The sequence below is a fragment of the Salvia hispanica genome, chromosome 6 (genome assembly GCF_029641045.1).
Source record: "Salvia hispanica isolate PSC_SH4W2 chromosome 6, Shi_PSC_v1, whole genome shotgun sequence".
Lineage (NCBI taxonomy): Eukaryota > Viridiplantae > Streptophyta > Magnoliopsida > Lamiales > Lamiaceae > Salvia > Salvia hispanica.
In genome coordinates this window covers 26,615,423-26,628,759 of record NC_142697.1, presented here as the reverse complement: position 1 = coordinate 26,628,759, position 13,337 = coordinate 26,615,423, and the positions used below count along the sequence as shown (strand labels likewise).

The following is a 13,337-nucleotide window of genomic DNA, read 5'->3' as shown; positions in this document are numbered from 1 at the left end:
TGTTCGATTTTGACGATAGCAAATCAGATTCGTATTTGGATTGAGAATTTCCTTATCACGTCAAATTTGGATTATGCCTTATTAGATCGAATCATTTTCAGATTAATACGATAACAATGCAATGCACGCGACTTGCCACCACTATGGTAACCGAAAAAGTAGATATACGTATAATTGCTCGATTTACTAAATGTTAAAATAAAATCGACAAATTTCTTTTGTTATAAAAAGAAAATTATTAAAAGTGAGGATTAATTATTCATTAATTATGATTTGTGACTATTAATGAGAAAGGTATAGAAACAATTACCAGTCCCAATTCCAATCCAATTTCATTCTCAGATATCGCCCTAATCCACAACACCCTAATTCTCTCTCTCCCGGCGAACCAGGCTAAACCCTAAACCTAATTGGATCACCGGCGATAGGCGAAGATGGTGCTCGCGCAGTTAGGAGGAAGCATCTCGCGTGCTCTTCAGCAGATGAGCAATGCCACCATCATTGACGAGAAAGTGCTCAACGATTGTCTCAACGAGATCACGCGTGCGCTTCTCCAATCCGATGTCCAGTTCAAGCTCGTTCGCGATATGCAGACTAATATCAAGAAGATCGTCAATCTCGATGATCTAGCCGCTGGCCACAATAAACGTAAAATCATCCAACAGGTGAAGGCTTTATTTTAATTTTTGGTTCTATTGACTGTTGATTTTTCAATTCAGTTCGAATTTTTGTCGCTGAATTGTGAGATATTTGAGGGGGTTAAGAAATTTTACTCGGAGATGTTAATGTGGCGGAACTAAGAGGAGAGAAAAAAGTGTTTCGAGTCAATTATCTGACTATGTGAACCCCCGAATTCAGCTACCTTATCACCCATCTTGAAATTTTCATTATGCTTTCTAAGAAAGCTGCTAAGCAAACATGGAAGATTATTGTTTTTGTATCTGAATCATAATTTCTAGTCTGGTTAGCTTTCTAAAGCGGTTTTTTTTTTCTTATAAGCATACTGAGCCATGCTAGAATATGCAAGTATCCCTGTATCTTTGTTTATGATGGTGTGGTTGAGTCGTGTATGTCTGCATCTTTGTTTAGCTTTTATCTCTTGTGCAGTTCTATTCCCATTTACTGGCCCATTGTGGGAGTATGTGAAGTAAGCAGCAATTTTTCGTCTAACTTTTCTAACGCCTCTGCTATTCTTAGTTCTTACATTTTTTCTTCTTCTTTTCCCTGGCTTTTCTGTAGGCTGTTTTTAATGAGCTATGCACGATATTGGATCCAGGGAAGCCTGCTTTCATTCCAAAGAAAGGGAAGCCAAGTGTTGTAATGTTTGTTGGTCTACAAGGTATGCTGCTAATACGACATTAGAGCATGTTTAGCCCATCATAGTCATTTGTGTAGATTGAATATGGCTGTGTTTAGGGATGGAGTTCTGAAAATATTTTTTTCCATCCATGTTTTCCGATTACCATGGGCAACATGTATATGCAATTATGCATTAATTTTTGCTGGCTTGAACCTTATTCCAGGATCTGGGAAAACAACCACCTGTACAAAATATGCATACTACCACCAGAAGAAAGGCTATAAACCAGCACTTGTTTGTGCCGATACATTTAGAGCTGGTGCTTTTGATCAGTTAAAGCAGAACGCCACAAAAGCTAAAATTCCCTTTTATGGAAGGTATATTTTATATCCATTTTAGATTTGGAAATCCTGTAAGAATAATGAATAACCCCTTGCCAACCTTAGTTTGACAAAGAACCAAAAACATTATTTTGTTTTCTCAATTACTGAGCATATGGATTCTCTGTTTCATTCCATTAAAACAAGGTCGTCTAAATGTAGTTTCATCGTACGAATTAAAATGGCTCTCTCTACTGCACAGAAATTGAGGGTCTCTTTTTAATGCCCCTTATTCTGTTTTAGCGCGTGAGTTGTAGGTGGTTGTAGGGGCAGTGTAGGGAACTATGAATAATGCATGAGTACATGACAATCTAATCCTTTCTAGCAAATCTGTCGGAAGTTATTTTATTAGTAAATTTAGAAAGTTGAGTTAGCATCTCAGAATACTATAGAACTCTTCTTGTGAAGATTCTGAATATTCGTGAAGAGAAATATCGCATTTCATTTTCTATCGTATCTTTTAAAGTACTTAATATAGATTCCTGAAGAAAACTGGGGCTTGACTTAGTTAAAGACATATATTCAATTTTCTTACTTTTTGTTCTATACTTTGGGTATTGTTTGTTTAAATTAGATGGTCTGAGTCTTAGGTATATGTAATGATTCTAATCTTGTTTTGATTGATAAATAATGTGTTCTGCCACAGCTACACTGAGTCCGATCCTGTAAGAATTGCAGTAGAAGGAGTTGAGAGATTTAAGAAGGAAAATTGTGATCTCATAATTGTTGATACCAGTGGACGTCACAAGCAAGAAGCAGCACTTTTTGAAGAGATGCGTCAAGTTTCTGAAGCAACGGTACGCCTTTATTTTATTTTCTTATGTTTTTATTTGGATCCCGAATTGATAATGATGAGTTCATCTTCTTGATACTTCAGAAACCAGATCTTGTTTTATTTGTTATGGATAGCAGTATCGGTCAAGCTGCATTTGACCAGGCCCAAGCATTCAAGCAAAGTGTTCCTGTTGGAGCCGTGATTGTCACAAAGATGGATGGCCATGCTAAAGGTGGTGGTGCTCTTAGCGCGTAAGTGTAGAAAATTAACATATTGTACTTTTAAATTGGAGTGATACGATATCAAAACTTTATAGAAGTTTTTTTTTCCTGAAAGCTGCTTTTTAGTGTTAAAAGAACAGATAATGGCCATTGGTGAAACTAAAGTCACATAAATATCTGTTTAGCCGAACCATAAATTGCTGCTATTTCCATTATTTCTGAGTGGAGATGAAATGTAGAATTTCTTCCAACTGTGAAGTGTAAACTTAATTAGTTGGATTTGCGTCCAACAGTAAGTTGCTCGTGAAAATTTGATGGGATTGCGATGTTATATCATTGCTTTTAGGCCATTAGAGTTTTCTCATGCAATTGATTATTGTTCATTTATAAAATACAGAAAAATTATCTTCCATGCAGACAACAGTTAACTTGATTTGCTATCTTGTGGAAAATATAATGATCCTTCACTCCATTTACAGAGTTGCAGCAACAAAAAGTCCAGTCATATTTATTGGGACGGGTGAACATATGGATGAGTTCGAGATATTTGATGTAAAACCTTTTGTCAGCCGTCTTTTGGGTTAGTAGTCCTAATTATGGTTGCTATTATTTTGTTGCTAGTCTTATTCAGACAAGCCATATTTTAATATAAATGATTTTCACAGGTATGGGTGATTGGTCTGGCTTCATGGACAAAATTCAAGAAGTTGTTCCGATGGATCAACAGCCTGAGCTTCTCCAAAAGCTCTCTGAGGGAAATTTTACTTTGAGGATCATGTACGAGCAATTTCAGAATATACTTAAAATGGGCCCCATTGGTCAGGTCTGGTAGTTGACAACCTAATCTCGATTGATTTATTAATTTATCACTGGGTATTATTCATCTTGTTTTGCTGCTCTTAAAAAAAATGCTCCTTGCATGATTAATTTGGGTGGGAAAAACCAGTAGAGGTTCTCTTTTGAACTGGACATATCTTTGGTCTTACAAAAGTACTCAGCCGCCATGGTTCTGTGTTGGGCTTTTGTTCTTAATGCTTCTTTATACACAGTGTTTGATTGTGAATAAACTTTGAAGTAATTGCATACTTACCAATACACCGTTTCTTGTTTGAAGGTATTCTCTATGCTTCCAGGATTTAGTCAAGAATTGATGCCCAAGGGTCAAGAAAAGGAAAGCCAGACAAAGATTAAAAGATATATGACAATGATGGACTCAATGACTAATGAAGGCAAGTATTTATCTGATGGCTTTAGGTGTTGACTAGTCCAAAATTTCATTATTTATAAAATAAACTCAACATGAATCAAGTTATATTGCATAAACTTACCTCAAATTTATTAACAGAGTTGGATAGCTCCAACCCGAAAATCATGAATGAATCCCGTATCATACGGATAGCCAGAGGGTGTGGTCGTCCTATAAGGGATGTAATGGATATGTTGGAAGAGTACAAGAGGCTTGCCAAGGTCTGGAGCAAGATGAAGGGTCTTAAGATCCCAAAGAAAGGAGACATGAGTGCACTTTCGCGAAACATGAACGCACAGCACATGAGCAAGGTCCTTCCACCCCAGATGCTGAAACAGATTGGTGGCATGGGCGGCTTACAAAGCTTGATGAAGCAAATGGGCTCTTCCAAGGATATGATGGGTATGTTTGGCGGCGGAGATAAGTAGAGTCTTGTGCAGGAAGGTTGTTTTGGTTCTGACTAAAGAGACCCTCGGCCCTCAAGCTCCAAACTACAGACTGATGCTCGGCGAAGATGCCATTTCTTATAGACGAATCACATTTGTAATTGTAATTCTGTATGAGTTACTATCCTTTCTATTACTAACGACTTCCTTTTTGTTTTCTTGTTTTGTTCATATTAGATATTGTTGATTTCATACGAAATACCCAAATGCATAGTAACATTGCCGAGTGTGAGACTAGTTAACATGTACTATTGTTATGGCATTATTTTTCCAGCAATGTGTTAATATCTTATGCTGAACCTTATTTTATTGAATCCAGAAAAAAACAAACATGTACAGGTTTTTTTTAGTGTAAAAGTAGAATAACTGGTCAATACAAAAACATTATTTAAAGTATTTCTCTAGAGCAGCATCATGAAGGCACACATGATTTGCATTTAACTACACAGGTTATGCACACATACACGCTTAGTTACATCATATCTCGAAAAACTTGCTGCTTACAGCTTTCTGGCAGGGGCATCTCCTTAGCTCATCTGTGTGTTTTGCGTTGATGTATCAGTAGTATTTAAAGCACACCGGATAATTGAAGTTGTCTGTTTCCTTAGAATGGCATTGTCGATGAGCACTTCTGTTAGCATCTTCCTTAATTCGTCATCTGTTGTCGTTAGCTTGTCACTTTCATGACTTGAACTTGAGACTGGAGTGGCTACTTCTTGTGCAAGGAGTCGCGCCTGGTTAGTCACATATACCGTTAATAGAGGCAATACGATCCTATAATGAATAGCCAAAACAATTTAAGAAAATAAGAGTCCAGTTGGTCATGAGACTACCTCTGCCAGAAGAAGACCAATACGGTTTTCAGAAGTTGCTAGTAACTCCATAGCATCACCTGGTGACTCCATCTTTAACTTATTTTCTTGCTCAACCAAAAAATTAACACCGCATTCTTCGAGCTGACTACGAAGAATATTACATTCATGCAGCAACTTTCTGTTGGCAGCGTCAATACAATCCCTTTTTGTCCTTTCCTTTTGTAGTTTTGTCTATAAGAAGAGTATTAGCATTATCTATTCTTTTGCATCAACAGTAGCACTAATGAGAAGGTTACAGAAAACGGCGACAGTCAATGAATGCAATTGCAAACAGTGATTCAGGGGTAAGCATAAGAACTTTTGTTCTCACTGCAACATATCTTTTCTAACTATCTAGTAGTAATTCTTTTAGAGCAACATAAGAATTTTTGTCAGTTTCCATTTTTAAAAAGTGCAGAACCAAATACAGTAAAATTGTACCTTTAATTCCACACTTTCTTTTGAAACTGCGTCATACTCCTGCTTCAATTCTGATTGAGAACTTCGAAGTGATTTAACCTCTTTCACGAGAAGTTTAACATTTGATTTTGATTGCAGGTCTGCTTCTTTACGATATTTCTGCAAATTTTTTAGCTGCTCTCTAGCAGAATCCAACTCTAGCCTCAATGCTTCGTTCTCGTTAATGATTGACGCTTTTTCCTCATCAGCATGAACCTTCTCATCCTGAAATTAGTAAAGTGCTATTAACTATCCTGAAAATAGAAGTTGGAGGAAATCACACAGTAGAAAAATGCAAACCTGTTCTGCTTTCAATCTGAACTCCATCTCCATGAACTCTCTTCCCAATTCCTGCATATCCCACTGCAGCTGGGTAAATCTTTCCCTCTCAATAGATAGTGCCTGCTCGAGAGTTTCTTTTTCAATTTGCTTTGAAGATTCAAGCTCAGTTTCCAGATCTTTGACCTGTAGAAGGTGATGATAAAATAGCTTCTCTTCAGTTTCTTGACCTTCATAGGGGATTCAGATATAATATTACAATGTTTTTAAATGGATGTTTCAAGCTAACGGTGACAAACAAGGACCAAAATAAGCAAATAGGACGACAGAAGATTCTTCATCCACCATACAACAGGTCGAGCATTTCCTGTTGTTCCTAAGTTCATATACACTTCCTTCAGGATATTATGCTACTTGGAGTTCAATTTAATTTAATGCAACATGTTATGTGAGCAGAAGCACCACTCATCTATCTTTGAGCTGAAAATTTATTTTAAACTGAAATTCGAAAGAGATATATGAAAGACAAATCACCTTCCCATCACTAAACTCTTTGGAGATGGTAACGTCATTATTTTCAGAGAAGGCCTCATTTGCAGTTGCTTGTTCAGGATTCTCAGAATTGTTTTCAAGGACTGGATTTTGCTCATGAGATTCAGAGTTGTTATCCTTAGCATACAGATCCGATCGAGATTCAGATGTTTCACTAGTAGTACCACTAGACTTGTTTGATGCCCGTGCTGAAGTGCCAGAAGCCACAAAATTGTCATTCTGGCTTGACTCTCGGAATGCTGAAAGGTCAGTACAGATAGATGAGCTTCGATATAAAAACTAGATACACATGCAATAACAAAGAAAAAAAGTTATGTATATTACTTTGAAGCAGAAAAAAAACATAAATAATTTCTGTGATCAACAGGGAGATGCATTACATGACCTTGCAGCTGCTTCTAATTCAAGAAAGCATGCTACAGGAGCACTTCTTGAGACATCAATATCTGAGAGTACCCGCGCCATCCAATCATCCAAAAAACACCTACGCTGTGATCGAAGTGATAAACAACTAAGTAACCACCAATGTTATTTTAGATCATAACATCAACCACAAAAACATCCGTCAACATCATTTCAGATTTGTTCATGAGCAAACAGAAAGGGCCAGGAGGCATTTATTACTTTCAGATAAATTCATAAGTTGCAAGAGGCAGAATGTAGAATTTACGCACTTCCTCCAATAGTGTTCTATTTTTCATTCTCAGAAGCCCCTTTGGAGGGGCAGGGGGTAACTTCTTATTGCGGAAGGATTGCTTCAGCTGGAAAAGAAATGAAAATTTGTCACAGTTTGCAGTGTTCCTCATTGACAGCATCAGAAAAAAAAGATTACCGAGCATTACTCAAAGTATACCAATAATGAAGATAGATTGAATTTTATAGCCAAATTACAACATTCTAGTTTATTGTCCCATAAGAGAACTTGAAATCAATGTAACTCACATCAGAAGACAGTTTTAAGAAATCACTAAATCTCCTCAACACTTCACGCGTGGTGGTAGTTCCTTCAGGCGACTGCAAACCAACTTGAACCCTGTAAAACTGTTGTGTAGGAATGTTAAAACAGATACTACTAAATTTTCAGCTTCTAATACATGCATGATCTTCATGGTTAAGTAAAAGTGGTTGTCTTTATCCATCTTAGATCTATCTTACTTTTTCCAGAATGTTCAAAATCTTAACAAACACAATTTTTCCTACTAAACATAATCGAGCAACATCTCCTTTTCTTTACTGTGTATGTCGGAGTTGGGAGGTCGAGGTGGGAGGTGGGAGAGTGAAGATGGTGTGCAGGAAGGTAAACAAAAGAGGACAATAAAGATAGATGAAGATGAGAATGAGGCAGGAATTCAAGAAACTAGTCTTAGAACCTTTCCAAGTAATTATTTTTTTCTTGAGTTTTATGTTATAATGCAAGGAAGGGAAATTGCATAAGCTTAAACACTATTATTACTTACACCATATATAAAGAAACATCAAAACATAGTTGTATGTTGGAAAAAGAACCACGCAAACAATAAAATAAGCCAATAAATATCTCTACCACTACAGGCTCAGAGCCGCTTGATTCAGCAAAGATGCTCCATGAAGGAATTGTGACACAATAACTCCATCCTGTGTGGAAATCATGAGGCCAGATTGTGTTCACTCCACTCTACATTGAAAAAAAAAACAGGTCCATAATTCTAGAAAGCATGATCAAATTTTCATGCAATTACAGAAACAGTAAATGATATACCACAATTTACCAAAACTGAACATAATAGGCACAAATTTGACGCAGAATCAGGTAAATGAATCATTCATTGATTTAAAAAAGCAGCAGAAATCTTGACTTGGTTAATCCAGCAAGCAGGTTTAGTAGTGTCTCAGAAGTCCATGAAGAACGAGTGTAATCAACTTTGTCATCGGAATGAGGTGGCCTTCTAGTAGAACAATAATGGGATAATTGATTCAGTTAGAGCACATTGTTAGTCACACATCACATTTAGTCCAGACTTATCCTCATTATCTGACATTTTATTGAAACACTGTTAAAATTCTTGCAACATTCCATTTCTAGGGAGCAACATAAACCTAGAAACATTAGGAAACTACACTCCAAACACCAACATCTATGTTCAAAATGAAATTTTGATGCCAAGAATTGAGTTAGTAACCAAAAGAGAAGATGAATAGTAGGAGCACATAATATAAAGTGGATGCGCAAAGTGGAGCTATTCATGGTTGAAAATCTACATGACGGGAAACAGCAAGCCATGGGACAGCACATTCATGCATATCCCAAGAAGGAAGCCATCGAATCATCATTACAGCGATAACAGAAAGCAATAGACCTTATGCTGTGGGGTGGGGGATAACATACGGAAACATGAAGATTTGAATTAAAAGAGAAGCAATAATGCATAATACAGAAAAGCTAACACCATTACTGGAACACCATCTGCCGAAAAGATACATACATCATATTCTTTGCAATCACCATAGATACATGTGTGTCAGTCAGTGTGTGTGCGTGAGTGGGGAGAATAGTCACTATCACACATCAAAAGAACAAAAAGTATGAATTTACTCCAAAAACGAATCATATCAGTGTAAAACTTAAAAGCACAATGATACCACTATCCACTCAAATTGGTATGACAATGATTTCGAGTATAACTAGCTAAACCTAGTAAAAAGAGACATGAACTGCGCTAGCTAGAAAACGTGCGAAATTGCGCCAGAAACTAACAAAATTTCATCTTCCTAAATCCCAATTAACAATTCAGCAGCAATTGATAAGATGAACTATTACCCAATTGCGAGGGGGAGGGCTCCAATCCATTCCAAGGGGCAGCGGCGAAGTGCCGTCGTGCCGGCGCTTTGGCGGACTGCTGGGCCTCTTGATATCTCTCAAAATTGAATTCGAGAGTCTGAGTAAGCTCTCTTCCTCTCTTTCAAGGTATCTTCTATCGGTGATCATCGTGTGGGAGCTCGAAATCGAGTCGATGAGAGAGGGGTCGTTGAAACCGAATTCGAAGAGCGAGTTATCGAGGCCGTACATATTCATGGCTGCTAAGATGTTTGCTGAAATGTTTGGAGTAATTTTGCGTGATTATTGATGAAGAAGAACTGCTCGAAAGAGTAGAAATGTTTGTCAACAGACTTTCGACTAATTGCAAAATGCTCCCTGCGATTTCGGATACTTTTAATTGAACCCAAATATTCTAAATAATAGCAAAACTGACATTTTGTTGTACTTAACTACTTTTATTATTAATGCATTTACCCCTTTAAATTTTATTAAATTGACTTGAAAATTGAGTGAATTAACCAAATTTAGCTCGTTACTTGATTTTCAAGCATTATTAAAAAGATTAGTAATGTGGATACAAATAAGTGATAGTCACTTCAAACTGTCTCACCCATTGAGAGGTGCCTATGAATCAGCATGAGGAATAGTCATTGTGTCTACCGATGGATACCCTTGGTAATTAAGAAAAAAGATTAGTAATGTGTTTTGGTATAATAATTGAAAGTTACTTAGTTATTTCATTACTTCCTACACTTGATATAAAATATTTTGATGTGATTTTTCTTTACATGGATAATCATTTAGAAAAAAGATGTTTGTCCAATCCTTTATCTCTTGAAGAGTTATTCATGAATTGCTACTATTATGTAAGTCGAAGTTGAAACATATATAGCACCACAAATCAGCGCAACAACCCGAATGTTTAGGATTATGATTGAGATTTAATGTATACATAGTCCGAAAAATATACAGCTCGCGAGTGATTCATAATCAATCAGCCCAAAAATTCGATAAAGATTGGCCCGATGGACATCTCTACTCATATGTATTTGTACCCCCGTAGGAAAAAGAGAAATATAGGAGTACTAGTAGCTAGTATCAAAGCTATAGGGAAGAACTAAGACAAAGGTTGATGATAAAGATAAAGTAACCTTTATGATGATGATCATGTGCACATGAACACAATAATTCAGTAGTACTCCATATGATATCATTTCAAAAGAAATATAGAGAGACAGAGCAAAGATGGATGCAGAAAGCTAGCTATGGAAAAGTATAGGTTTCTGAAATATTAGAGTACATTTCATGCATACATATATATCATGTAAAACCCCTTTCTCTTCTCTTTATTCATCAATTTTGATGACAGACCAAACAATTATACCCATTTTTGTGATACAAACCAAACTCCTGAAATGACATTCTTCACCCACTCTTGTTTCACTTGGACAGAGGAAGGGGCCAGGGCCCCCCCTCAGTAATTCTTCATGGTAAAACACACCTAGCCAGGCTAGCGCGCACGGGTGCTTTCGCTTTGTATTTCAATCTCGTATTCCATTATCATCATTGTACGTAGTGGACGAGACGCGAGATTGGAGCATAGTAATGTTGCAGAAGCTATATATGTATAACAAGACATATTGTTGTCCTTAATTACTTAATTGGACTTTGTTATATGATATGTAATGAAATTATTGTATACTATAAAGGACCCACTTAAGTGAGAGACAGACACATAGGGTTGGGGTATACTTGTATGGTTAGTTCTGGAAAAGTTAACCTATCCTACTTGTATATATACATATGGTTATAAAATTGACCCAAGATAGGGTTGTTGCAAACAAACAATTAATAAAAATTGACCAATAATCAATAAACATGTTAAAAAACCTTGCAGTGATAACCTAAATTGATGATTTTATCGCAAGAGTCCAAAGAAACAGATGGTTAAATCTTGGGGAAAAATCAATTAAGCTGTGATATTTTTTGGAAAATCAGAAAATTAAGGTCTGTTTATTTTGACATAATTAAACAAGATGATGATCATCATTGATGATATGCATCACTGCAGTTTCTGAGAGTTCTGATGTTATAAATTCACAGAAAATCACTTAGAATTTACAATAATTAAATGATTTTGTAAATCTGAAGCATGACAATTAACTCAGAATTATGATGAGGAATGAAGATTCATAGAGTACTTGAAAACCTGAAGTGATTAAATAATTATGTACGTACACATGTAGGTTTACTATTTATAAACCGAATTATGATATATAATCAAGAAATTAGTTTACAAAAAGCAGCAAGCTAGCAGATAGACAGAATTACGATTTATTATGAAAAACCCTTTAAAGAATTATACACCAGATGAACACATTCACATACTTACATCAAAATTAAGAAGCATTTTAATCACGAGAATCCAAAATTGAGACTTAAAAACCACGAGAATATACAAATTTGAGGCTTAAACCAATCTCAATTATGCCATTAATCAAATGTAGAAGCTCAGAGAATGATGGTGAACTAAAAAATGAGAATGCAAAATTGAGACTTAAAAATCTTAATTAAATGTAGATGGTTCACCAGAAAACTGATGAAGTAAACAGAACACATATCATGTTGAAAAAAAGCTCCTTTTCACTAATTAATAACTATGAAAATTGTACATTTTCTCTGAACTAATAACGCAATAAGCTCCATAAAAATACAGGAAAAATGTACAAAACCACAGTAAAAATGTGAAAAAAGAGAATTACCATGTCTGAAGATGGTTGGTCGGAATCCATGTCTGTGTAATTCTCCACTTGTGTCATAAACTTAGAAAATTAAGATAAATTGAGCTTTTTTAAAATAAAAAAAGGCACAAAATCCAGACTTTGACATGTCTTCCCACAGTTTTCTTGAACTTCACCAATTCTTGAAATATTCATCATAAAAGAAGTTCAAGAAAGCTGTGGAAAAGCATGACACGGATTCATTCTCATCATCTACATAAGAAAGAGAGAGAGGAATAAGCTTCAAGAATTAATTAATCTGCAGAAAGAAAAGGAAAACCCTTGTTTCTTGAAAGGGAGGAGCAAGAAAACAATGGTATTTATAAAAACAAAAAAGATGTGATATTTAATTAACTGAATATTATATTATTATTATTATTATTCTGTAATTTCTGAAAATTATATATTATTTATTGAGAGAGAAAATAAATAAAAGGGGAGGACCACTCTATATAATTCAGCAAACAATATCTGTTTTAAAAATGCAGCTTTAGCAGAGCGCGGGGAGAAAGGTAGGGTTACCCTTCACGTTCTAGGTAGAATGCATACAAAATAGTGAGTGGGGAGGTAGGGTATATTTATATCTAAGAAAATAAATTGATTTATTTTTCAAGAAATTAAATTTAAAATTTTGAAAAAACAAAAACAAGTTGATAAAATTTGACACCCTATCACATGTTGACACTTTTGATCTTTGTACTTGGGAATATGACTAGGTGAAGCCACTGTTATTCTCTGTGTGATTGGAACCTCTAATTTTAGTTCAAATTGTGTTTTTACTAATTCGCTTTTTTGTGTTTGTAGTTTTCTGCATTTATATTCATCTTACTTTGTTCCTCTCCCAATTATTTCTACTTGTTGTGATTGTGTGATGTGAACTTCACCTAAAAAAAGGAAATAAAGAGCTAGCTTCAATTGGTTCCAGCTAGCTATATTATGATCTGATAAATGTTAAGTGTATGTATTGGTAGATCAAAAACAGAACTTGTGGGGTCGGAGTCCAAGCATCGGAAGGTAGAGACGGTACAACGACGTCGCTAACAATGGATGATATATGAAGACGGAGGTAAACCCCAACTCCGTAGTTATTCAAATAATTAAATTCAAAGCCAATTAGTAAAGAAAAGTTATTTTTGCTGTCAAAAAAAGGATATGAAAAAAGATTTACAATAGATTAAACTACTATTTAAAAGCTTATTGATATTATAATGTATAAATTTTTTTAGGACACATACACATTATAATAAC

At 35.6% G+C, this 13,337-nt stretch overlaps 2 protein-coding genes across 2 annotated transcripts; one reads left to right on the top strand and one right to left on the bottom strand.

Moving 5' to 3' along the window:
- The first annotated feature begins 326 nt into the window (after nt 1–326).
- On the top strand, nt 327–4,641 carry LOC125205315 (signal recognition particle subunit SRP54 2). Its single transcript, XM_048104171.2, has 9 exons — nt 327–665; nt 1,240–1,339; nt 1,524–1,677; nt 2,327–2,477; nt 2,558–2,706; nt 3,156–3,256; nt 3,342–3,499; nt 3,791–3,905; nt 4,022–4,641. The coding sequence occupies exons 1-9, from the start codon at nt 435–437 to the stop codon at nt 4,348–4,350; spliced, it is 1,488 nt and encodes a 495-aa protein (XP_047960128.1). The 5' UTR covers nt 327–434; the 3' UTR covers nt 4,351–4,641.
- A 49-nt stretch (nt 4,642–4,690) lies between these two features.
- Nucleotides 4,691–9,619, bottom strand: LOC125205314 (PX domain-containing protein EREX-like). Its single transcript, XM_048104170.2, has 10 exons — nt 9,310–9,619; nt 8,056–8,166; nt 7,455–7,553; nt 7,187–7,273; nt 6,893–7,001; nt 6,495–6,751; nt 5,982–6,146; nt 5,664–5,906; nt 5,202–5,414; nt 4,691–5,102 (listed from the first exon to the last, which is right to left on the bottom strand). The coding sequence occupies exons 1-10, from the start codon at nt 9,562–9,564 to the stop codon at nt 4,896–4,898; spliced, it is 1,746 nt and encodes a 581-aa protein (XP_047960127.1). The 5' UTR covers nt 9,565–9,619; the 3' UTR covers nt 4,691–4,895.
- Nucleotides 9,620–13,337: the final 3,718 nt, after the last annotated feature.

Excerpts from the sequence above, each read along its gene's own strand:
- LOC125205315 (XM_048104171.2), top strand. The coding sequence starts at position 435 with ATGGTGCTCGCGCAGTTAGGAGGAAGCATCTCGCGTGCTCTTCAGCAG. Across the intron at positions 666-1,239 it reads AACGTAAAATCATCCAACAG|GCTGTTTTTAATGAGCTATG; the intron begins GTGAAGGCTTTA and ends GCTTTTCTGTAG. Across the intron at positions 3,500-3,790 it reads AAATGGGCCCCATTGGTCAG|GTATTCTCTATGCTTCCAGG; the intron begins GTCTGGTAGTTG and ends TCTTGTTTGAAG.
- LOC125205314 (XM_048104170.2), bottom strand. The coding sequence starts at position 9,564 with ATGAATATGTACGGCCTCGATAACTCGCTCTTCGAATTCGGTTTCAAC. Across the intron at positions 7,554-8,055 it reads GCGGCTCTGAGCCTGTAGTG|TTTTACAGGGTTCAAGTTGG; the intron begins GTAGAGATATTT and ends CCTACACAACAG. Across the intron at positions 7,002-7,186 it reads ATAGAACACTATTGGAGGAA|CGTAGGTGTTTTTTGGATGA; the intron begins GTGCGTAAATTC and ends CTTCGATCACAG.